The following is a 23,193-nucleotide window of genomic DNA, read 5'->3' on the forward strand; positions in this document are numbered from 1 at the left end:
AGCATTGTATCAAGAATGCCTCACTTTCAATATCTCTCTTTAGGGGACCCTGGGGCTTCAAGGGAAGGGGAGCCATGCTTTTTTGGTGGGGGGGGGGGCAGGAAAGTAGGTCAGTGTCTGGAGATGATGAGCAGGGAGCAGGAGACGGTCCTCGGGCATCTAGGGTTTATACTTGCCGGTTGGGGAAGGGGATGTGGGAGAGAGACTCTGACCAAGGCTCCTGACTTTGAAAAATCATCACTTTTATTTAAAAAAAATTTTATTTAATGTTTATTTGTGTTTGAGAGAGACACAAGTGGGGGAGGGGCAGAGAGAGAGAGAGGGAGACACAGAATCAGAAGCAGGCTCCAGGCTCTGAGCTCCAAGCCGTCAGCACAGAGCCCGATACGGGGCTCGAACTCGCCAACTGCGAGATCATGACCTGAGCCAAAGCTGGACACTTAACTGACTGAGCCACCCGAGTGCCCTGAAAAATCATCCCCTTTAAAGGAAATGCTTAGCATGTGGGGGAGACAGGCACTACATGTCCACTAGTGCTGGGCTGCACCTGCTTTGGGGTAGAGATGGTGACGAGGGGTCCAAAGTTTGGGGAAAGCCCCAGAAGTGGCCTTGAGGAGGCTGGTAAAGCTGGAACCGGGTGAATTTGTCTGTGGGTCCTTTCTGGGTCCCTTGGGGGACCCGGTGGTTCCCAAGTCCTTGCTCAGCATGGTGCATGCTGACAGCAGTCTTGAAGGAGGAAAGTCTCAGGTTGGAGGGCACAGCGCTGCAGACAAGAGCTATGCTTCTCTTCTGAGGTGTCCGGTTTTATTTCCCTCCTTCTCCTTCTACAGTTACAAAAGTACTAAATTAGCTTGTCAAAATTTAATAATACAGGCATATATTTGTTAAATGTGTAAGTCTTTCATTCCCCCCTCCCTCCCCATTCTGTTCTGTCTCTTTTTTTCTTCATTTTTTAAAATGTTTATTTATTTTTGAGAGAGAGAGAGAGTGCACTCATGGGCATATGCAAATGGAGGAGGGGCAGAGCGGGGGGGGGGGGGGGGACAGATGATCAGAAGCAGACTCTGTGCTGATAGCAGAGAGCCTGATGTAGGGCTCGAACTCCCAAACCTCAAGATCCTGACCTGAGCCGCAGTGGGAGGCTTAACCAACAGAGCCACCCAGGCGCTCCGTCTCTCTTTTTTTCCTTAATGTAAATAGGATCCCAGATGTGCTTCATTCTTTCGGTCCTTGAAACACTCTTGGTCATGAAATGTCAATCTGGAAGAAGTCTTTCACTCTGTAGAGGAGGAACCATGTCCAGAGAGAAGTGCTCTTCTCACTCATATCCAGTGGCAGATGTGAACTGGTATACTGGAATTCCACAAGCCTTTGTTAAACCTTCCGTAGGGAATCAAGAAAATAAAGGGGTGAATGGGGTTCTGTAAAAGGTTGATGGCCTAGTGGTATCTGGCCTCTGTGTAGGGTTCTATGCTTTATAAATGTTTCCATAGACAACAGAACAATTTGGGTCCTGCAGAAATCCAGGAAGGTAGGTATGTAACTAGGAAATTATTAACTCGTTTACAGAGAAGTCAAAGTCCAGCGACAGAAAAGTATCTTTTGTATAAACTGCACAGAAGTTAGTGGCAAAACTGATAAAATATCAGTCCAACATTATCTATTGTTGTGGGGCTGAACAATAGCTGGGGCCATGGCAAATGCTTAGTAGGCAGCTGTTGACTAATTAGAATGAGGTCCACCCGTTTAACGGTAGGTTTGTAAAAAGTCTCAGAGAGAGAGGCCAGCTTCTGTTTTTAACAACCTCGTGTCTCCAGCGCAGTTTCTAAGCAGCTCCAGAGAGAATCCTGCCAGTGGGAGTTGACCTAGCTGCCTTGAGGTAGCAGGGTCAGGAGTCTTTATTGGTATAAAGGAACATTTGCTTCCAATTAGTGTGGGTAGAAATGAAAATTCTCTTTCCTGAAGATCTCCAGGAACAGAAGACCCTCCTTGGCCGTCGGGACCCTGCCTCTAACTCAGCAGTGACACTCGACCTAAGAACGTGACCGCTTCAGACCGCTGTTTCTGGACGAGAAAGCGAGGGGGTTGGGTTGAATGATGTCTCATCCCTCGCAGAGACCCCAGGGTCGTCCATCGCGCGCCCACGACGCGCCTGGGGCCGCGCGGGGCGCGGAGGGCAATGTCTCTCGGGTCGCGCAGGACAAGTAACTGCTTCTCATCCTAGCACTTGGTGTACGGTAGTGCTAAGTGCCAGCACCATGTCACACGCACACTCGAGTGGGAGCGTCAGCGTGGGGGTTGTACGTCTTGTTCCCCCAGACCCCGGCACCAAGAGGGTGCGGGCGCGTCCCTGAGTCGGACGGATAGTTGCCGAACGACCGATGGATCGGAGAGCGCGTCCGCGGGGCTGGAGGCGGGGGAGAGCCCAGAGAGGGGAGGAACGGGGTGCTGCGGCGCCGCCCGGTCCCCAGCGCCCGGCCTCGCCCTCGCTCCGCTTCCCGTCGGAGCCCTGGGAAACGGGTCCGGAGGCGGCGGCCAAAGCGTTAACGCGGCGCGGGACCCCGGGAGGCCCCGCGGGCGCCGAGGTCAGCCCGCCCACGCGGGCTATTGGCTCAGGAGAACAAAGGGGCCGCCCCGCGGGCTTCTCCGATAGGGCGGAGCTGGTCATCTGAGCGGCTCAGCCAATCAGGCGGGGGGACGGCCCTGGGGATGGCCAGGCTCATTAACCAATCAAGAGCAGGTGCCCGCCCCGCCTGTCCCGGGACTGGCGGGGCCGGGGAGCCCAGTGCCCAAGTCGCCCCGGGGTGGCAGTTCCCGTTAACCTTAACCACAAAGTCAAGGTATTTATTCCCGTCTCCTCCCTCCGAGTCCCTCCGAATCCGGGCGGGAGGGGCGTGCGGAAGGACGGACCGTGCTGAGGGGCCAGCGCCCGGTCCGCTCCTCCCGCGCTGCCCCACCACCCAGCCTCAGGCTGGAGGCGGCCTCGGGGGTCTCGGGGTCCCCTGAGCCCCTGACGCTGCGGCCCCGAACTTTCCCCACCCCCACACAGCCCCTGGGGAAAGGGACCCGGGTCGTGCGTGGGAGGGGCGGCAAGCCAGGGCAGAGAGCAGGCGGGGGCCGTGAGAGCGGGAGGGACCGGGTGGGGAGCGGGGGGCTGATCCCTGGTCCCTCCCGGCGGGCGCGTTCTGCCCTAGCGCTGTCCCGGTGCTTGGGGGCTGTGTCAGCTGTGCGAAAGACCGAGCTTCTGGAGGGCAGCACCCCCAGTGCTCGCCGCAGAGTGACACAGAGTAGGTGCTTAATAAATGAGTAAATGAGTGGGCATAGAGATTGGGAGTGCGAACAATAAGAGGCAAGCACCACAGACGTTGGAAGTGCGTGCGTGCCTGTGTGTGTGTTGGGGAGGCTCCGTTCCAGGAAAATGGGCACCGGAGTCAAGACCTCAGTGGGGGTGAGGGTAGGAGCCGGGGGCTTCTTCCCCTGTAAACGTGGAGGAAACAGGGATGCTGCCTCCTCCAGTCCTCTGGGTGGGATGGAGTCTGGAGTGTGTGCTGGTCAGCCAGACCTGGGGTTGGGTGTGGTCAGAGCTCTAGCGCTTGAGGCTTACTGATGTCCAGGCTTCACCGTTAGCTGTTCTTTTTGGGTCCCTGTTCTTCTGTAAAAGGAAGAGATTAGAGGGTATTAGTCTCCTTTCAACTCTAAGGCTCCGTGATTCTGTGCTTCTAATGTGTTTTGGACTTAAATTTCTGTATTGTAAATGTTTTTTATTAAAAATTTCATTAATGGTTTACAACACGTGGGACCTTGGGCTGGATGTTGGGGAGAGAGAAATGCTCCATGTTAAGATCTTTATAGTCTTGTTGTGGAGACAGATGAATTATTATTATGCTTTTTAATGTTTACTTATTTTGAGAGAGAGAAAGAGAGAATCCCAAGCAGGAGCTCCACTCAGGGCTGGAACCCATGAACTGTGAGATCATGACCTGAGCTGAAACCAAGAGTCAGTCGCTTAACTGAGCCACCCAGGTGCCCCCAGACGAATTATTATTCCATGTACATGGTCTTGGGTTGGGCGGGTGCACAGGTCAAACAGAAGGGCCCCTAACTGAGGGTGGCATACCCTAAAAGGCTTCCTAGTCAAAGTGATCCCTGATCTAGGCTGGGCAGAGAAGAGCTGGGCAAGAATGTTCCAAGACTGGTAATGGGTGAGTCAAGATGCGACAAGGTCAGGGAGTCACATGTTGGGACAGTAGGGAGCTGGGAGGCAGTGAGGAGAGGTGAGCAGAGGCCAGGTTCTAAATGATCTTGCCAAGACATTTTTAGCTGAGCCTAAAAGTGGTGGGGACCCACTGGAATATTTGAAGCCAAGTAGTAGTATGTCCTCATTGTAATATTAGGGAAATTTTTTGAGTCCTGGGTGCTGACTGGATTGGAGGGGCAAGATAAGCCATGAAACTAGTACAGTTTTGGGGCAAGAAAAGGGAGGCCTGAACTGAGGTGGGGCAGTAGGAGATCTTGCAGGTATTAAAAACAGCACTGGTGCAACTTATTGTCCTATGCATTGTGACAGTTGCACTCTGTGGTAGTGACAAGTGGCGGTGGTTTTGAGAAGCCTGATGAAGACCCCTTGTCCAGCCTTGGAGAGGCAAGGGCCACCCAGGACAAAGTGCAGAACTTGGTGGAGGTGGTCTGACCCATGCACTTGCCCCCTAGTGAGGGTTAAGCTGAGGAATCCAAGATTTCCTAGTGCAGGGGTGGCTGGGAGGGAAGAGTGTGGTTGGGGTGTGCAGAAGACCTGCGGTCTAACTCCCTTTGAGGCAAGGGGTGTCACCTCAGGGCTTTGCTTTCCTCATTTGACAAGTGGGGTGGCACTCCTTGCTCTTTCCAAGCTGTTTTGAATGTAGCAGGGAGGTAGAAAGGTGTTTATAAATGGAAATGTGCCGTCTGTCCAAAGTGTTGTCAGTAGTCAGTTTCATCCCTTGCCGTCAGATCGGGTAATGGGGGTCCCCCGGCCCTGGCAGGCTCCCGGTCTTGGACTTGGGGCTGAGGAATCTCTTCTAAAGGGAGATGGGTGAGCAGAGACTGGGGCTGTGAATGCCTCAGGTGAGGGACAGGCACGGGCGCAGGGAGGTGGGGGTGGTAGGGCGGTCCCTGCAAAGGTGCCAACGTTGGGCAGGTGGGGGCAGAGGTCCCGGAAGGAGGGCGCTCTGAGACTGGCCTGGAGTGAGATCCTGGACCTCGGGTGGACCTCGGGGAGGTGGGTAGGCATCATAGGCTAAGGCAGCTGCCCGGGCTGTCCGTGGACCTGGTTCCCAGGAGTAGCTGCTGGAAGGAACCTGAAGTCTTTACGTGGAGCTGTTCTTTTTTTAACTTTTTTTTTTTTTTTTAAGAAAGAAAGAGCATGAGCAGGGAAGGGGCAGAGGGAGAGGGAGACACAGAATCGGAAGCAGCAGAATCTGAGCTGTCAGCACAGAGCCCGATGCGGGGCTTGAACTCACAAACTGCGAGATCATGACCTGAGCCGAAGTCGGACGCTTAACCGACTGGCCACCCAGGCGCCCCAACACACAGAGCTCTTCTTACTGGGGCAACCCTGAGGTGCAGTTCTTACAATGTGGGAGGCAGGGAGGGGGTGAAGGCAATGTAGTGACCTAAAAATAATTTGTCTTGCACTTTGTGAATGGCCTTCAGAGTCCTTTCATACTGTGTTTCCTCCTTGCTTGATACAGCGGTTCAATACACCGGAATAGGCGTTCTTGTTTCCCAGGTGACATCATGGCCCACCCTTTCCCCTGGCTGCCCACCTCTGACCCCTCTCCTCGGACTGAGGACCCCGTGTTTGGGAGACTGAGGCCTGAAGATGCTGGAGTAGATGCGGGGGGAAGGGGTGAGGCTTGGAAGAAGGTGCGTGGGACACCCACACCTGACCCAGGGCGGAGTGAGATCCTAGGGAAGATGGGGCGGAGGCCCAGCAGGGGCTGGGGAGTCTTGTGGGAGTCACAGAGGATGCGGGGCATGCTCACATCGGCGTGTGGCATGGAAGTGGGCCTCTGGGGGGTGGAGGAGACGCCTCCCTGGTCTGATTTGAAACCTCTGGGCCTGCTTGTCTGTCTGTGGGCCCTGGAGCCACGGTAGGTGGGAAGCAGATGTCCTGGGGCCCTGAGAGCAGTTGGGCTGTGTTTCTGATAAGATTTTAAACCTACCGGTTCATGTGTTCTTGGTCATAAGCTCCGGATGAGAGGAAGGTGGGAGGTCTGGTGTCCAGGGACCTGATACCGGCAGAGAACCGACCATCCAGATGCCGGCTGGGGGATAACCCCAGGGTGCAGGCCTTGCACAGGAGTGGCATTTGTAGGACTGGCCTCGGGGGAGGGCCCGGTGGCTTTGGAACAGGTCCTGGGAGACGGAGGTTCCTCTGGCTCCCTGCCCACAACAACGCTGAGCCTTTGAGCCAGTCTAGTCCCCCTGCCCGGCGCTCAGCGCCCCCAGCCCCGCTTTCCTTACTTGCCCACACGGCTGCCTCTGCTCCCACCCCCTTAGGCACCCGCACCGGGCCCACAGGAGCCTCTACTCCCCCCCGGCCCTCCCCCAGGGCCGCTGAGGGTGCAGCAGCCTGCCCTACAGCTGTGCACGGCCTTGAGGTAGTCCTGGTAGTAAAATCCGGGCACCCCCCCTTCCTTCTGCCAGGCCCGCTCATGCTGGTGAGCAGGGTTTGGGGTGACTGAGTGGGCACTGGACTTCTGAAGATTCTGAAGCAGCTGGAGGGGTAAAGGTTTAGGAGGAGTGAGCGGCTGTGGCCCTTTGGAGAGGGCCGAGAAGTGGAGAGCGGGTCCTTCTCTGTCCCTGGGAACAGGGGAGAGGGCGACTCTGCTGGCATGTAGGCTCTGGGCAGCGTGTGTAGTGTTGCCGCAGATGTCTCATCAAGGGCCCGGAATGGACCTGGGGAGCAGGCCTTTTCAGGCACCTTCACCTTAGGAACCCAAGGCCGAGAAGCAGAGTTGCTTACCAACACTTAAGGACAGGTGGCTTAGGACTCAAGGCCCTGATCCCAGGCTGGGCGTGACATGGGCCTGATATGAGAGGCCAGGTCCCAAGGAGACAGGCAGCCTTTGGGAACAGACTGGGCTGAAGGGCCGGCCCTGGGGGGCTCGCAGGGGAAAGGGTTTGCTGCTTCCTCTTGGGCTGGGAGGGGTCTCTTGCTGCTCTGGGCCTGCTGAGCAGAACCCAGTTCTCCATCTATGGCTTCCTGTGCAGATCCAACTTCTCCCCAGCCAGCTACAGCCCTGGCTGACCTCACGCCGTCCCTCCCCCCAGCTCAGGTGACCTAACAGGTGGCTGTCCCCCATCACGCTACCTCCCTTCCGTCTCCCTGAGTTCCCTTTCTCGAGCAGTAGGCCGTTGGGAGGATCACGAGCGTGTGAGGATACTCGTGTCCCACACAGATCCACATTTCCACATCCACGAGCACGCCGGGCAGTACTTGGGTGCTCCGCCCTGGCGCACGCTGGTCTCCGTGCGTCTGCGGGTGTATCTGGGGGTTTCTAAACCCTCAGTTTCATTGTACTTTGCATATAGTTTCGCCGCTGTTATCTTAGGGATGAGAGTCTCCGTATTATATTTTTGCACCTCTGAACTTTTGCTTACTCAGCCTTGTTAGACGTCAGATCCGATGGTTTCTGGATGTGTTTGTGGGTACGTTTAGTGTTTTTATCAGCTTCTCAGATGCCTGTGATTCATATTGTAGATACAAACACCCACTGATAGTGACTGAAACTGGATTCCCAGGCGGAAAACCTCAACTTGTCCTGAGATCGTGGTCATTAGTGACTGAGGACTGGGGCCGGCGGAGCCCTCTCTGCACTCCTTCATTTGTTTTCTCCGTTCATTCACTGATTCGGTGTACAGGCATACCTCGGAGATATTGCAGGTTCATTTCTGGACTACCGCAGTAAAGCAAATATTGGGATAAAGCGAATCAGGTGAATTCTTTGGTTTCTCGGCGCATACTGAAGTTATGTTCACACTGTATATGCAGTAGTCTGTTTCCTGTGCAGTAGCATTATGTGTATGTTACATCTAAAACAACCATGTGCATGCCTTAATTAAAAACTAAGTTCGTTGCTAAGAAACACTAGCCATCATGTGAACTTTCAGCAGGGCATATTACTGATCACGGATTGCCGCAAAAAATACAACAGTAATGAAAAAGTTTGAGATATTGCAAGAATTACTGAACTGTGACCCCGAGACACAAAGTGAGCAAGTGCTGTTGGGAGAAAATTGTGCCAGTAGACTGGCTCAGTGCAGATTTGCCACAGTTTGTAAAAGAAATGCAGTATTGGCAAAGTGCAAGAAAGCAAAGTGCAATGAAATGCAGCATGCCTATAAATCAAGCGTATCAGGGACTGGGCAGGGCAAGCCCCTCCCATCCTTGAGCTTACAGTCTAGTGCAGTGCCGTCCAGTAGAGTTCTGTGAACATAGGGGTGTTCTCCGCCGTCCATATGGTAGCCTGAGCACTTGAAATGTGGCCAGTGTGATTGACCAACTGGATTTAAAATGTAATTTATGTAAGTTTGAATAACCACATGTGGGTACAGAAGCCAGACTCCTGAAAATGAGGGATTGGGAGTTTGAGGTTTGTTAAGTCCTGTGCTTTCTCCTACAAGGCAACATGGTCCGGGAGAAAGAGCTCTGGCTAGGGCAGGCTGACCCCGGTTTGGTTCTGGCTCCAGTGCTTACTAGCTGTGTGACCTTGAGCAAATGACTTAACCTCTCCGAGCCATGGTTCCTTAGCCATGATTGATTGTGAAGGATGAACTGGGCGGTGCCTGCTCAATGCTTGGTGCGTAGCCAGTGCTCAGCAGGTGGTGGCTCTCTCGTGTTCTGATCAGATCAGTACTGGAGGCTTGGCTGACCGCCCCTTCCTGCCACAGCTAGATCAATATCAAGATCTCAGGGAAGTCCCGCACTCCCCTCGATAAATTCAGTTGGAAGAGACAGAACCTCCGTTCCCAGGGAGCATTCTGGGAGCATCTGCCCAGAGTGGAGGCTGGCTGCAGCCTGCGCCCACTGGGCCACTGCCTTACAAATGCTGTCCTGAGCCAGTCTCGAGTCCCGTTCCCTGGGCATCTGACCTGTGTGAGCCAGCAGGGTGGGTCAGGCAGGGAGATGAGAGGCGGCGCCTGCCCACAGGGAAACAGGACCCGAGGACATAAAGCTGGGAGCGGGCCAGGCAAATGAGAGCACGTGGGGGCCAGGGCGGGAGGCCGGGTGGGTGGGCCGTGCACCGTGGGCCGGGTGGGATCAGGCCAGCGGAGGGGTGGGAGAGACAGGGGTAATACAAAGGTGGGATTCGGGAAGCATGGGCGCCTCGCTGGGGGCTGGACGAGGAGGGGGCACTTTGGGAAGGGGAGCTCCTTCCTGCCCACAGTGTCGGGGGTGGGCGGGGGCCGGGATTGTTGGTTTGGGGGAGCAGCGGCGGATGGTGAGGGGCCAGGTGTGGCCCTGGTGGCGGCTCAGGGCTGAGAAGGGCCTGGGAACTGGGCCTCTGGCCAGGGTCTGGGGGAGACACAACCCCCTCCAGGCCTCCGCCCCTGGCACGTGGCCAATCCCCACGCCACCAGGGACAAAGGACAAGTGAGGTGCCTTCCGACTTCTTCCCTGCCTGAGGCCTGATCTGTGAAGAAGGCTGTGCTTGGCCGCTGGAAAGAAAGTTCCAGGGGCCTGAGGTTGAGAGGCTGCGGTTACACGTGGCCGTGTCCCTGCACTGCCCCTCCCGTCTGTGGCCTTTCTGTTCACCCCAGCTGCTGTCCGCTCCCCTCCCTGCCCCCAAGTTTCTGCTGAGAGCAAAGCCCCTTTGTTACCTTCCCCTGCCCCCAAACCTCACCACCTGCTGCAGGATACAATCCCGGCTTTGTGTGGCCTGGCCGTTGTCCTGCAGCTGCCCCCCGCCCCCCCACTGAGGGCCTCTCTTTGAGGGGCTGTCATCCCAACTGCAGCCTGACCCAGTGTGGGAAGGGGGGCCGGGCCCAGAGCCAGGTGCTGGGAAGGGGGAGGTGACCAGGGGTTTGTCCCCAGATCCACAGAACTTGCTGAGCAGGGAGGGGAGAGGTCCTTGGAGACGGGGGTGAGGGCCCTGCGCGAGGAGCTGAGCAGCCTTCAGGGACTCAGTGTGGCCCTGATGGGGGGGTGCGCGTCGGGGACTTGTTGCCTTCTGTTTTCTGGGCAGTGCACATGCCGGGCCAGGGCAGTGAGCCGTGTGTCAGGGAGGGTGGGGGAGTGGCGGGTAAGCAGGGGCGTGCAGAGCGGTGTAGCAGGGCGGAGGCAGAAGAGAAAAGCTTAGAAAGGGCACAGCTCGGCGTGGCCACTCGCGGAGACTTTCCTCCGTTTGGCTTCCTTGGGCTTTTACCCGCAGGGCACCTGCTGGCCTGTTTCCAGGCACATCCCACCTGAGCACCCTGTTGGAGATGGGCCGTCAATACACGGGGGGCCTGCCCCCCATTGCTGTCCTCCGTGCCCCCCCGTCCCCCGTCTCCTCGGGTCCCCTTCCCCTCAGATCGCGCTCTGCTGACTGGGACCACGCCCTGAGCCCCGGTGTGGCTGGGACAGAGAAAGTCCCCAGGGATATTGGAGGGGCTGCCGTGTGGCTCTTTGTGAAGCACCCACCAAAAATTGAACCCTTTCTGGGACCTGAGGTGATTGTCAGGTCCCAATACCCCTTGGAAGACAGAATGGATCAAGTAGCACCATTTTGATGGGGCTCAAGGGTGTAGTGTATGTACGGCTCTTGTGAATGAGGCCGGGCCCACGCTCTGTCCTCACCTTGAATTGTGGCCCCGGGCTCTGGCCCCTCCGAGTTTTCCCATATTGAGGTAGCCTCCCCCTTCGCCAGCCCTCTGAACTTCGTTAGGGGGTCCTTGTATCTCCAGCGGGCGAGAGGCTTCCCCAAGGCGTGGGACACGCAGGAACCTGGAGGGAAGAGGTGGCGTGAGGGCAGGAGCAGCAGCATCCATCAGGGCCCTCCCGGTGGGGTCTCCCCTCCCGTCTTCTGCTGCCCGCTTTTCCTCTGCACCACCAGCAGCTTTTAGTGTCTGTACGAAACCACAGTAGGAGCGCATAGCAGACCCCTGTTGGGGAAATAGCATCAAAAACCAAATCTCCTGCCAAGTCAGCAAAGCTCCCCACAGAAGGAGGAGAGAAAGAGAAAAGAGAACAGGTTGGGGTTTTTTTAATCGAATAAGCATTAAACCAGAAAGAGATGCCCATCACAGGCCATCTGCTAAGAGATGGGGAACACAGAGAGGTCTCACTCTGGTGCGCAGCCCAGCAGAGGCAGCCTGCCCCTCACATGCTCTCAAGACAAAGCATAACTAGTCCTCGCGCAAGAGCCCTTCCTCGATGGTACCATTTGTCACCATGGTTCACCGTGAACTCACCTGGTGACTGGGGTAGCCACCTGTGTTTGCTCATTGCCTTTGTGCAAAGAAAAGTACATGGCTTCTATATGACAGGAGGTGGGTTCACAGCTTGGAGCCAGGAGCCCGCAGAAGTCAGGCTCCCCCCCTCCCTTCTGTGGGGAGTGGGACCCAGGGTCACCATCTCCCTTGCTGTTTACCTATCAGAGAGGTGGGTCCTGGGGCCTCAGGAAAGAGGCCTGGGTTGTAAAGCTGGCAAGAGGCTTGTGTGTCTTTTAAAAAGATTTACGTGCATCTCCAAGGGCAGAGAATAACTCACAGTGACCACTTTTCTGAAGTAAATGCCCTAAAAGAAGGGGGGGCTCTTTCCCTTTTTGCCCCAGTGAAAATGATTTATGTATTTATGTATTTATTTTTTTTTTAATGTTTTATTTATTTTTGAGAGAAAGATAGAGACAGCGTGAGCAGGGGAGGGTCAGAGAGAGAGGGAGTCACAGGATCCGAAGACAGGCTCCAGGCTCTGAGCTGTCAGCACAGAGCCGGATGTGGGGCTCAAACCCACCAACTGTGAGATCATGACGTGAGCCAAAGTCAAACGCTTAACCGACTGAGCCACCCAGGTGCCCCTGATTTATGTATTTTAAAAAAATTTTTTTAAACTTTTATTTGTTTTTGAGAGATAGACAGAGCATGAGTGGGACCGAGGCAGAGAGCGAGGAAGACACAGAATCCGAAGCAGGCTCCAGGCTCCGAGCTGTCAGCACAGAGTCGGATGCCGGGCTCAGACTCCTGAACCGTGAGATCGTGATCTGAGCCTAAATCAGATGCTTAACCGACTGAGCCACCAGGCACCCCGACTTACCTATTTTTTAAATTCATTTTTGCCCTTTGCCCCTGCCCCCACCTCTCTTGGCAGGTCCCAGGTTCCCAGCCTGGGTCCCTGTCCCTGGAGTGGCTGTTGGAAGGGGACCTGGGAGAAGGAGGGGTACGCCCTTGGGATGGGGCTTCTCGAGGGACAAGGTGAAGAGCAAGAGAACACGGCTTTTCGGGAGGTGAACTGGAGGAGCCCCTCTGTAGCAGTGGGAGGAGCCGAGCATCTGGGGTGTGGGGGAGCAGACACCCCAGCTCCTCACTCGGGCCTTGCGAGTGTGGGCGCTGAGTGGGTATAGGTGTGTGAAACGAGACCCCAGTCCCTAGGAGAGGCGGGGCAGGGAACCATGCCACTCCCCCCCCCTCAGCTGTAGCATCCCCTCTGGGCCGGGGGCTCCCTCCCAGACCCGGATTCAGCAGGGAGCACACAGCAGCCCGACTTCTCCATGATGGGGGATGGGCAGGCCAGTAAATACCGCATCGGGCGGTGAAAAGTCCCAGAGGAGCACGAAGAGGAGTTGGGGCTGTGAGTTAGTACACGGTCACCCGGGGAGACCGCTGTGAAGGCGCGTTTAGGCAGAGACCCGAGAGGCAAGAGGCGAGGCGGGGCTCTGGGTTAGAGGGTCCGAGGCTGGGGCCCCCAGCAGCGTGGCCTGCCCCGGACGGTCAGGATGTGTCCAAAGCCCTGAGCATTAAAAATAGAAAAGAGGGGGCACGTTGGGGCTCAGTCGGTTGAGCCTCCGACTCTTGATTTTGGCTCAGGTCATGATCTCACAGTATATGAGTTCGAGCCCAGGGTCAGGCTCTGTGCTGACAGTGCTGGCAGTGTGGAGCCTGCTTGGATTCTCTCCCCCCGCCTCTCCCCCACTGGTTCTCTCTCTCTCTCTCTCAAATAAATTAAAAAAGAAAAGAAAAGAGATGAGCCCCAGATCGGTGAACTCTTTAACCAGCATTCCACGTGGCCTGTGCCTGATCTCACATGGAACAGGGGTGGAAGGGGACTTTGCAGGAGTGGGGCCGGCGGCTTGGGAGGGTCAGTTCTGCCTTCCAGGGTGTCTGCACGAGCACTCAGGAAGGTCTCAGGACTCAGCTGCGTGTCCTGGGGTGCCGTCTCTCACCCTCCCCTGCCCGTGGGCTTGAGGCTCCGCTGTGGGAGTTCGAAGACCTGGGGCCTCACTCGGCGCCACCGTTCAGCCGCCCCTGTGACTCAGGGCAGGTCAGTGGCCCTCCCTGGCCTCAGTTTCCTCCTCATAAAATGAGGATAATTCCTGCCTAGCAGATATGTGCGCCACTTATAATAGCCCCGCGCTTTCAACTGAGGTCATGGGCAGAGAAGCTCTTAAACACGAGGGAACGTGTGAGGGCGGGAGGACGGGGGCCCTGCTTGGCCCTTGTCCCGCCTGCCAGCTGCCCTCCCATTGCCCCGCCTGCCAGCTGCCCTCCCATTGCCCCCTTCGCGCCCGCAGACGGCAGAGCTGGTGCTCCGGAGGCCTCCGTGAATGCCAGCGGCCTGCTGGCGCGAGCACAGGTGAGGGAGCACCGGGGGGGTGGGAGCCGGCTGCGGCCTCCTCTTCCAGGCTGCCCCCCCGCCCCCCTCCCCCGCCATCCTGCCACTGAGTGTGCGGTGTCCGCTTCAGCTCAGGTCACCCTCTCATGGTTCGTGAGTTTGAGCCCCGCATCGGGCTGTCCGCTGTCGGTGCGGACTCTGCTTCAGATCCTCTCCCCTCCCCTCTCTGCCTCTCTCTCTCGCTCAGGAATAAACATTAAAAAGAGAATGGAAAGAAGACAGACTGTGGGAGCTAATAAAACGACAAAGGCCGCTGTGACTCACTAGGCAAGGGGACGCGTGCACACCCGCGTAGGAGGCCACATGCCAGGGCGAGCGGGTGCTTGCCAAGTGCTGGCATGAGGGGTGCGTGGCGGCCGTGCGGACCTAACACTGAGAACAGCCCTCCGGGTGGGACGGTCCCTGCTGGGTCTCCATCGGGGAAGTGCAATTTGGTCCATTAAGGCTTCCTGGGGTCACTCAGAGTTCGCGGTCCATTGGGAGGAAATAGGCCATCAGTTTGGGTGTCTCCCAGGCAGGGTCCTGTGAGTGGAAAGTCCTGTGCTCTCAGCAGAAGATGCCTCCTCCCCCCCCCCCCCCCCAGCATCCCCAGCCTCCTGGGGAGGGTAGAGCCACCCTGCTGCAAAGTGGCTCTGGCCCTGGGAGAGGGGAGCAGGACCCATCCCTAGACATGCCGCCCCAGGCTCAGTGACGCGGGTTCCTTTACCTCCCCTCCCTCCAGAGCCCCAGCCCTCCCCCGTAAGCATCGCAGTGAACCTAAGACGGAGACAAATCAGCTGGTAGGGTAAATACCAGAATCTTCCAGCTCACGGGGGCCAGTGTGATGTGTGGACACCCCGCGTTCCGGGGCTGGGTCCTGACTCAGACTTCCGTGAGCGGCACCCACTGCTGCCATGTCACTTTGAAGGCTGAGTCCTCAAGGTGTGTGTGTGTGTGTGTGTGCGTGTGCTCGTGCGCGCGTGCGATGCTGACATTACCATAATTCTAGGAACACCGAGGACAGATGGTTCCATATATTTTAGCAGAAGGACCCTTTTCCCAGGGAAACTCCTAAGGAGAATCCTAATGCAGGCAGGAGAGGCAGGGTCAGCCAGGGCCCTTGCCCCGGCCTGTGGCAGCTTCTGAGGTACCCTGGGGTCTTAGGGAAGAGGTGGAAGAATTCTGGCTTTGACTGGGGGGGCTCTCGGCCTCGCACAGGCTCCTGCCACCTGCTGGCCAGGCTTAGGGAGGACTCTTCCTGGCTGGCCCCTGTTCCAGGTAATTAAGAGCTTACCTTTGTTGTTCTTTTTAACTAGAGAGAGAGAGAGAGCAGGCAGAGAGGGAGAGAGGAGAGAAAGAGAGACTCTCCACTAAGCACAGGGCCCGATGCAGGTCTCAATCTCATGAGAGTTGGGGGGATCTGAGCACCTTTTAATTTCCATTTATTTTACATGTTTTTTTCCTTATCATGGTGAAATATACATAACATGAAAGTCACCATTTTAAGTAGTTTTAAGTGTACAACGCAGTGGTAGTAAGTACATTCACACTCTTGTGCAAGCATCTCCCCACCATCCGTCTCCAGAACATTTTCATCACCCCAGAAACTCTGGGGAGCAAGAAGTCCCCATGGAGCACCTTTTCATTTTATCTGTACCATTTAGAATTTTTATTTATTTTTTTAAAATATTTTTTATTTATTTCTACGAGAGAGAGCGAGACAGCGTGAGCAGGGGAGGGTCAGAGAGAGAGGGAGACACAGACTGAAATAGGCTCCAGGCTCTGAGCTGGCAGTCAGCACAGAGCCGGACGCGGGGCTTGAACCCACGAACCGTGAGATCATGACCTAAGCGAAAGTCGGACGCTTAGCCGACTAAGCCACCCAGGCGCCCCTACCATTTAGAATTTTTAAAAAGTAACCTTTTCAAAAAGTTCCCCGAGGAGCAGAACCTGTTTACGGGCTCCTTCCACAGGTAGGCCAAGGCCCATCTTGCACTACCCCCCGAGCCCTGGGGGAGAGGTCCCAGGGCGTGTACCTCACAGGGCTTGCACGCACGCCGCCCAGCACACATTTGTATCTGCTCTGGGCCCGACAGCGGTGGACAGGAACATTCTCTGGGCTTTGAGGCCGGGGCCATCGTTTTGGCTGAAGAGGGTGAGCCCTCTCAGCCATCAGCCACCATGATGAATGTCAAGGTCAGGTTTAATGAGAGCAAGGCGGTGACTTTTATGGGGCTCTGGGGCATTAACTGGGACCCCGTCGCTTGAGTATATTTTTGGATTCACTACCCACCCAGTTGGGACACCGAACCCTGTTAAACACTTCTGCTGACCAACACTTCAGTGCGTCTAAAGAAACCTTCTTATAATCCAGCAAACTCCTTCCACTTCCTGCCAGTGTGCGACTGAGCTCACCACTCTCCCCTTCACATCATCATTTCTCACAGCCAAGCACCTGCGGACGCCTCACAAGGCCGTTTTGCCGAGAGGAAAACTGGCCCCTCACAGGTGCTTTCTGTGACCCCCATGTTCCCAACCTATCCCCGCGGTCACCGTGTCTGCTTCCCGGTCCTTGTGATGGGCAGTGAGGCTATGGAGCGGGGCAGGACCCTCTGACCCTGGAACCAAACGCTGCCAGATCCTAACTGAAGCTTTCTTTGTATTTCTTAAAATATTTTAAAGGTTTGAAAACTATATTGAATAGTCTCATAAAAATTCAAACAGTGCAGAGGAGCGCCTGGATGGCCCAGTCGGTTGAGCGTCTGACTCTTAGTTTCAGCTCAGGCCGTGATCTCACGGTGGGTGGCATCGGGCTCTGCGTCGGGCTCTGTGCTAACCACGCAGAGCCTGCTTGGAATTCTCTCTCTCTCTCTCTCTCTCTCTCTCTCTCTGTCTCTGTCTCACAAAATAAATGAATAATCATAAAATTAAAAAAAAATTCAAACAATGCAGGTAAAGCAGGGGCCCCCTCTGACCTCTCCAGTCTAGCCCCGTGTCTACAGGGTGGCCGCCATTGTGAATCGTCCTGGACTGTGCGTATGGACGTCCATAGTTTTATTTTTCACAATTTGGCTCAGACGATACTGTTTAGCAGCCTGTGTTTTGTTTTCTTCATAAAATGTTTCAGAAATCTTCACGCCACAGTATATTGCTTTCATATTCATTTTTTTCCCTCTTAATTTATTTTAAGAGAGAGAGAAAGAGTGCATGCCAGCAGGGGAGGGGCAGAGAGAGGGAGAGAGAGAGAAGTGGCTGCACCATTCTGCATCGCCTCCAGCAGCGGGTGACAGTTTCCGTGGCTCCACATCGTCACCCACGTTCGGCATCGGCCGTGTTCTGGATTTGGGCCATTCGAAGAGGTGTGCAGGGGTGGTATTTTAGCTTCCAATGGTGCAGAAGCCAGATTCTTCCTGTATCATTTTTAGAGTCTTCTGGATGATTTATGCACATCAGAAATTTTATAATTTGCTTCGTTAGGATTACACTGAACATAAACATTGTTTTGGAGCAAAGAACTTCCTTCCTTGTCATCTAGGAATATGATGTTTCCGTCCTTTTAGTTACCTTTTCTTTAGCCCTCCAATAACGTATAAGGGTTTCCTTTATATGTTTTTTTTTAAGTTTATTTTTTTGAGAGAGAGAGAATGTGTGTGCGTGCACAAGCAGAGTAGGGGCACAGAGAGATGGAGAGAGAGAATCCCAAGCAGGCAGCTTCCCAAGAGAGTCATCTGCTCAGAACCCGGTGTGGGGCTCGAACTCATGAACCACGCGATCATGACCTGAGCCAAAATCAAGAGTCCGTCGTTTCACCTACTGAGCCACTGAGACGCCCCTCCTTTATATAAGTTTTGCATGTCTATCAGGTATTTTCCCAGTTACTTTATAGCTTTTATCGCCATTTTTAAAAACTTAGGAATATTTATATGTTTTTATATCTGGCAATCTTGCTGAAACTTTTATTTTTAATATTTTGTCAGGTTCTTTTGCACATTCTAGGTTAATAATTATCCGCAAGTGATGCTTTTCCTTTCTCACATTTATATATATTTTTCTTTCTTCCCCTTATGCCCTGGCTAGTTCCGCAAGGACGATGTTGAAGAGTGGCAGCGATGGTGAGCGTCATCTTCTCTCTAACTTGGGTGCGTTTTTGATCTCGCCTTTGGTTATAATATTTGCTGCAATCTCTAGTACAGCTTGTCAACCTAGGAAAGTTTCCTTATTTCCTAGTTTGCGAAGAGCTTCCTCCCTCCCGCCTCCCTCCATCCTTTCTTCCTTCTCTCCCTCCAGAAATGACGTTGAATTTTCTCCTATGACATTTTTCATGTGTTGAGATTGTAGAAGGTTCTTCATGTTTAAAAAGTCACTGTTGGGGTGTCTGGGTGGCTCAGTCGGTTAAGCGTCCGACTTCAGCTCAGGTCATGATCTCACGGTTCGTGGGTTCGAGCCCCGCGTCGGGCTCTATGCTGACAGCTCAGAGCCTGGAGCCTGCTTCAGATTCTGTGTCTACCTCTCTCTCTGACCCTCCCCTGCTCACGCTGTCTCTCTCTCTCTCTCTCTCAGAAATAAATAAAACATTAAAAAAAAATTTTTTTTTAAAGTCACTATCATGAACTATATTGAGCCATCTTTGCCTTCCTGGGGAAGATCCCATGTCAGCTTGCTTTGCCAATGTTTTTGCTTGTTGGTGTTTGGCGTCTACTTTCAAACATTAAACCTGTAGTTTCCTGCCACTCTGCCCTTGACTTTGTACACACTGGGTTATGCTAGCCTGCGGGCTCCCTCCCCCCTCCCAGTCACTGTCACAGTTTATGTAAGCTATGGATAAACCTTTCCTGGAAATTTTAGGAGAACCTGTTTTTATCATTAAGAGGACTGTTACCCATTTTCGAGGCAGAACGTTAGCCGTCTTTTCTGTCTCTTTTAGCATTTTCTTTCTCATTTCCTCCTGACTTAGTTTTGTTCATTTATATTGCCTCACAAAATCATCCTTTTTACATAGATTTTTCAAACTGATACAACATTTACGCATTAGGATTTTTAGAATCCTTTTTATATCTCTGTGTTCCCTTAATCCTATTATCTCTGCTTTTATCTTTATTAATTGCTTCTTCCTACTTCCTTTGGGTTTACTTCATTGTTTTTTTATATTGGAACTTATTTAGAGTTTCTTTGTTTTGTCCACAACGGTTTTATTTCACCTACTTTTTAAAAGTTTATTTTTGAGAGAGAGAGAGAGGGAGGGGCCGGGAGAGAGAGGGGGACAGAGGATCTGAAGCAGGCTCTGCAAGGCCAGCAAAGAGCCCAATGCAGGGCTTCGACCCACAAACTGAGAGACCATGACCTGAGCAGAAGTTGGACACTTCACCGACTGAGCCACCCAGGCGTCCCTCCTATTTCACCTACTTTTTACTGAATGTAAACTTTTTGTTGAAGTGTAACACAGAAAAAGGGGCAGACCACAAGTTCTATAAATTCTTACACAGTGAACATGCTCCCGAAGCCAGCACCCGGATCGAGAAAGAGAACATTTCCAGAACACCAGAAGGCCCTCAGGGTCCCTTCTAGCCATGACACTGTCCATAGGCTGGCCCTTGTCCTGACTTCTAACTCACTGATTAGCTTTGCCAGCTTCTGAGCTTCCTCTAAGCGGAATCACAGGGTCTGTATTTAGTGTCTGTGGCAGTCCTTTTCCATCACGGCTGAAGTCCACGAGCAAGGGGAGCAAACAGCCTGTAGACCTGAGCTCACAGCAGCGTGTGGGGGTGGCGGGGCTCCTGTGAGTAAAGCAGCCTGGGTTTAATAAGGACGGCATAGCACCTATTCGGGGTGCTTAGACCTTTCCGGGCCACTTTCTTGTTCTTGTTTTGTTGAAGAAAGAGTGAAGTTCCCGAACGGCCACGGTCCAAGAAGGTGGGGTGCTTAGGCACCGATCTGGCTGCCATGGAGAGCCCGGCAGAGGAGTGGAGCTTAGGTACCCCAACACCGAGGGACCGGGCGTGCACTCACTTTGCAAGCTCCCGGCACACGGATCCACCTAGAAAAGGAATGAGATGCAGGCGGCTCAGTCAATCGAGTGTCTGACTTGTCATTTCAGCTCAGGTCACCATCTCGTGGTTCGTGAAACCGAGCCCCACACTGGGCTCGGTGCTGGCAAGGACAGTGCAGAGCCTGCTTCGTATTCTCTCTCTCTCTCCCTCTCACTGCCCCTCCCCTGTTTGTGCTCTGTCTCTGTCTCTCTCAAATAAAAATAAACATTCATTTTAGAAAAAGAAGGAGATGCTTTGAAGCTTGGCCGTTCTCCGCTCAGTGGGAAGAGGTCATTGGCTTGGTTCCTTTAACTTTCCTGCATCTCAGGGCCTCAGCGTCGAGAAAGCCGGCCAGCAGGTGTGGCAGCCTCCCTTCCTCTCTGGTGGCTTTTCCTCTGCCCTCCGGCACACCCCCACCTGCCCTTACCTTACAGGCCTTTCTCCTGTCCCTGCTCTCTCCTTTATCCCCCCTCACCTCCCCCTCAGAGCTTCCTTCTGCATTCCTTCTGCCCGCCTTATTTCCTTTGCTCTGCCTTCCCGGCCCTTCTTCTCCTCCGTCCCACGAGCAGTGAGTGATCCTCCGCATCCCCTCTCCCTCTGTCCCCAGCAGGAGATGGGCCTGTGATGAAGATCAAGCAAGAGAAGCCCGAGCGGCTGGTGCCGCAGGCCGTGCTTTCCGAGAAGGATAAGGAAAACATCTTCCAGCAGCAGCATCGGAGCCTCCCGCCATGCCAGACCGCTGGGAAGCCTCGGGCCTTGGGGGGACAGGAGGAGACTGGGGGTCCGAGGTGGGCCCCTCTCCCTGAGCAGGCCGGGGAGCTGGCGGGCCGGGCTCTCTCCGCCGGCGAGGCTCACTTCGTGTGCCTGGACTGCGGGAAGCGGTTCAGCTGGTGGTCGTCCCTGAAGATCCACCAGCGCACCCACACCGGGGAGAAGCCGTACCTGTGCGGCAAGTGCGGCAAGAGCTTCAGCCAGAAGCCCAACCTGGCGCGCCACCAGCGCCACCACACGGGCGAGCGGCCCTTCTGCTGCCCCGAGTGCGCCCGGCGCTTCAGCCAGAAGCAGCACCTGCTCAAGCACCAGAAGACCCACGCGCGGCCCGCCACCCACTCGTGTCCCGAGTGCGCGCGCTGCTTCCGCCACCAGGTGGGCCTCCGCATCCACCAGCGCGCGCACGCCCGGGACCGGCAGGGCGCCCGCGCGGGGCTGCAGGACTTGCTGCGGGCCGCCGCCGCCCGCAGGGGCTGTCGCCTGCGGCCCGGGCCGCCGCGGGGCCGCCCCGAGTGGGCCTGGCTGGGACTCTGCCAGGGCTGGTGGCGCCAGGCTGAGGCCCGGGCCGCAGTCGCCGCCGCCGCGGGGCCCGGCGAGCCGCGCCAGTTCATCTGCAACGAGTGCGGCAAGAGCTTCACGTGGTGGTCGTCCCTGAACATCCACCAGCGCATCCACACGGGCGAGCGGCCCTACCCGTGCCCCGAGTGCGGCCGCCGCTTCAGACAGAAGCCCAACCTGACGCAACACCAGCGCAACCACACGGGCGAGCGGCCATACCCGTGCCCCGAGTGCGGCCGCCGCTTCAGCCAGAAGCCCAACCTGACGCGGCACCTGCGCAACCACACGGGCGAGCGGCCCTACCCGTGCCCCGAGTGCGGCCGCCGCTTCAGCCAGAAGCCCAACCTGACGCGGCACCGGCGCAACCACACGGGCGAGCGGCCCTACCCGTGCACAGAGTGCGGCCGCAGCTTCAGCCAGAAGCAAAACCTGACGAGAAACCGGCGCAACCACACGGGCGAGCGGCCCTACCTGTGCGCGGCGTGCGGCCGCGGCTTCAGCCAGAAGCAGCACCTGCTCAAGCACCAGCGCACGCACCGCGGGGCCCTGGCGCCCGCCCCCGGCGCCCAGGACCAGGCGCTGTAGCGCGCCGCGGACCCGAGCGGACTCGCGGTGGGGGCGGGAGGGGATGTCTGTGGCGGTGCGCGTGGCCAGGAACGGTGGCTTCTGCAACCCCGGGGGGTAAACCCTCGTCCAAAGGCGATTTCCTCGAGGCTAGAGAAAAGAATTCCAGAAGCATCCCAAAGGGGGCAGGTAAAGGTCCAAGTGTGGGCTCAGGGAGGACGTAGGATGAAACATCCTCACTCTGGAGCCCGGATGTGCCCGTCGGTCCGTCGGAGGTGGGACCCCAGGCCGCACGCACCCGGGGAGGGGGCTGTCAGGGCTCTGGGAGAGGCTCCCTGGTGTGAAATGGCCCAGGGCTGGACTTGATCAGCTGTAGCAGCAGCCGGTCACGTGCAGGCTGCGGGATGGCCAGGGGCCAGTCTAGTGGGGGAATTTTAACAGACCGATAGCAAGGACAGAAGCCAACAGTCGTGGCTGAGGAGGCGCAAGAGCAGTTTCAATGCCAAGGGCAGTGCCCGGCACTTAATGGCTATTCAGTACATGTATTTGGAAGGACCGAATGGTTCCGCGGCCCTTCCCAACCGTGAGTGCCCCAAAACCCAGAGTGCTGTCACAGTGGGCTGGACATTGGGACTGGTATGTGTGTGGTGGCCGGACTGGGGTAGGAGAGGGGTGGTGGCGTCTGAGGTTCAGTAGCTTGGGGAGGGGCCCCCAGCAGGAAGGAAGCACGTGTGGCGCCCGCCAGTGGCCGGCCCCGACTTGGCTCTTCCTCAATGTCAGTGTTGCAGAAGAGAAAAAATGAAGAATGGACGGTCTCACGTGGTCTCATTGTCCTTTGCAAGCTGCCCTTCGGAACTCCAGGTCTGTGTGTGCTCTGAGGCATCCCTCTGCCCCCAGGACCGGGACAGGGAGCTTGACCTTGAGCATAGCAGCTCCCCATGCCCGGTTCTTGCTGGGGGTGGAGGGCAGTCTTCCCCTCTCCAAACCAGTTTGGTATCTTCCCACACGCCCTCCTCAACTTCTAGCCCCCAGAGGTTCCTTCCAAAACAAGGACGCAGGGCTCCAGTCTGGGCCTCTGGCCTCGCCTAGGAGGGGAGGGTGGGTGTTGGGGTACCGGGGCTGGAGAGGTGGGAGGTGAAAGAGGAGACCCTAGCATTCCGTAGGAGGGCGGACTGTGTCTGCCTGCGTCCCAGGGACCCGCCGGTTTCTCTGAACTCAGGGAAGTGTTACCTTTTCCAAGAGCTGCTGGATTTAGCACCACTTCTGGTCACCATGTTCTCAGGATCTGTTAGGTCCCCTTCACCCCGCAGGAGCCCTGATCATGGTAGCATCATGGAGAGACCTGTGGAGGTGGCTTTACTTGGGTAACAGGGCGCCAGTAATGGTCAGCGCTCGGCCGGGCAACCCCTGGTCCAGGTCTTCCACCGCGAACCCTTCTGTGTGAAC

The 23,193-nt window shown here is 55.7% G+C and overlaps 1 protein-coding gene across 1 annotated transcript; it reads left to right on the forward strand.

Moving 5' to 3' along the window:
* The first annotated feature begins 2,743 nt into the window (after positions 1-2,743).
* On the forward strand, positions 2,744-22,565 carry ZNF775 (zinc finger protein 775). The gene is made up of 5 exons (XM_039253929.1): positions 2,744-2,840; positions 13,749-13,810; positions 17,906-17,967; positions 20,462-21,318; positions 21,403-22,565. The coding sequence occupies exons 2-5, from the start codon at positions 13,782-13,784 to the stop codon at positions 21,766-21,768; spliced, it is 1,314 nt and encodes a 437-aa protein (XP_039109860.1). The 5' UTR covers positions 2,744-2,840; positions 13,749-13,781; the 3' UTR covers positions 21,769-22,565.
* Positions 22,566-23,193: the final 628 nt, after the last annotated feature.

Source organism: Hyaena hyaena, unplaced genomic scaffold, assembly GCF_003009895.1.
Source record: "Hyaena hyaena isolate Hyena2069 unplaced genomic scaffold, ASM300989v1 scaffold_471, whole genome shotgun sequence".
Lineage (NCBI taxonomy): Eukaryota > Metazoa > Chordata > Mammalia > Carnivora > Hyaenidae > Hyaena > Hyaena hyaena.

Coding starts and splice junctions, on each gene's coding strand:
- ZNF775 (XM_039253929.1), top strand. CDS start 13,782: ATGCCAGCGGCCTGCTGGCGCGAGCACAG. Junction 13,811..17,905: donor GCCTGCTGGCGCGAGCACAG/GTGAGGGAGCAC, acceptor TGCCCTGGCTAG/TTCCGCAAGGACGATGTTGA. Junction 21,319..21,402: donor ACACGGGCGAGCGGCCCTAC/CCGTGCCCCGAG, acceptor GAGCGGCCATAC/CCGTGCCCCGAGTGCGGCCG.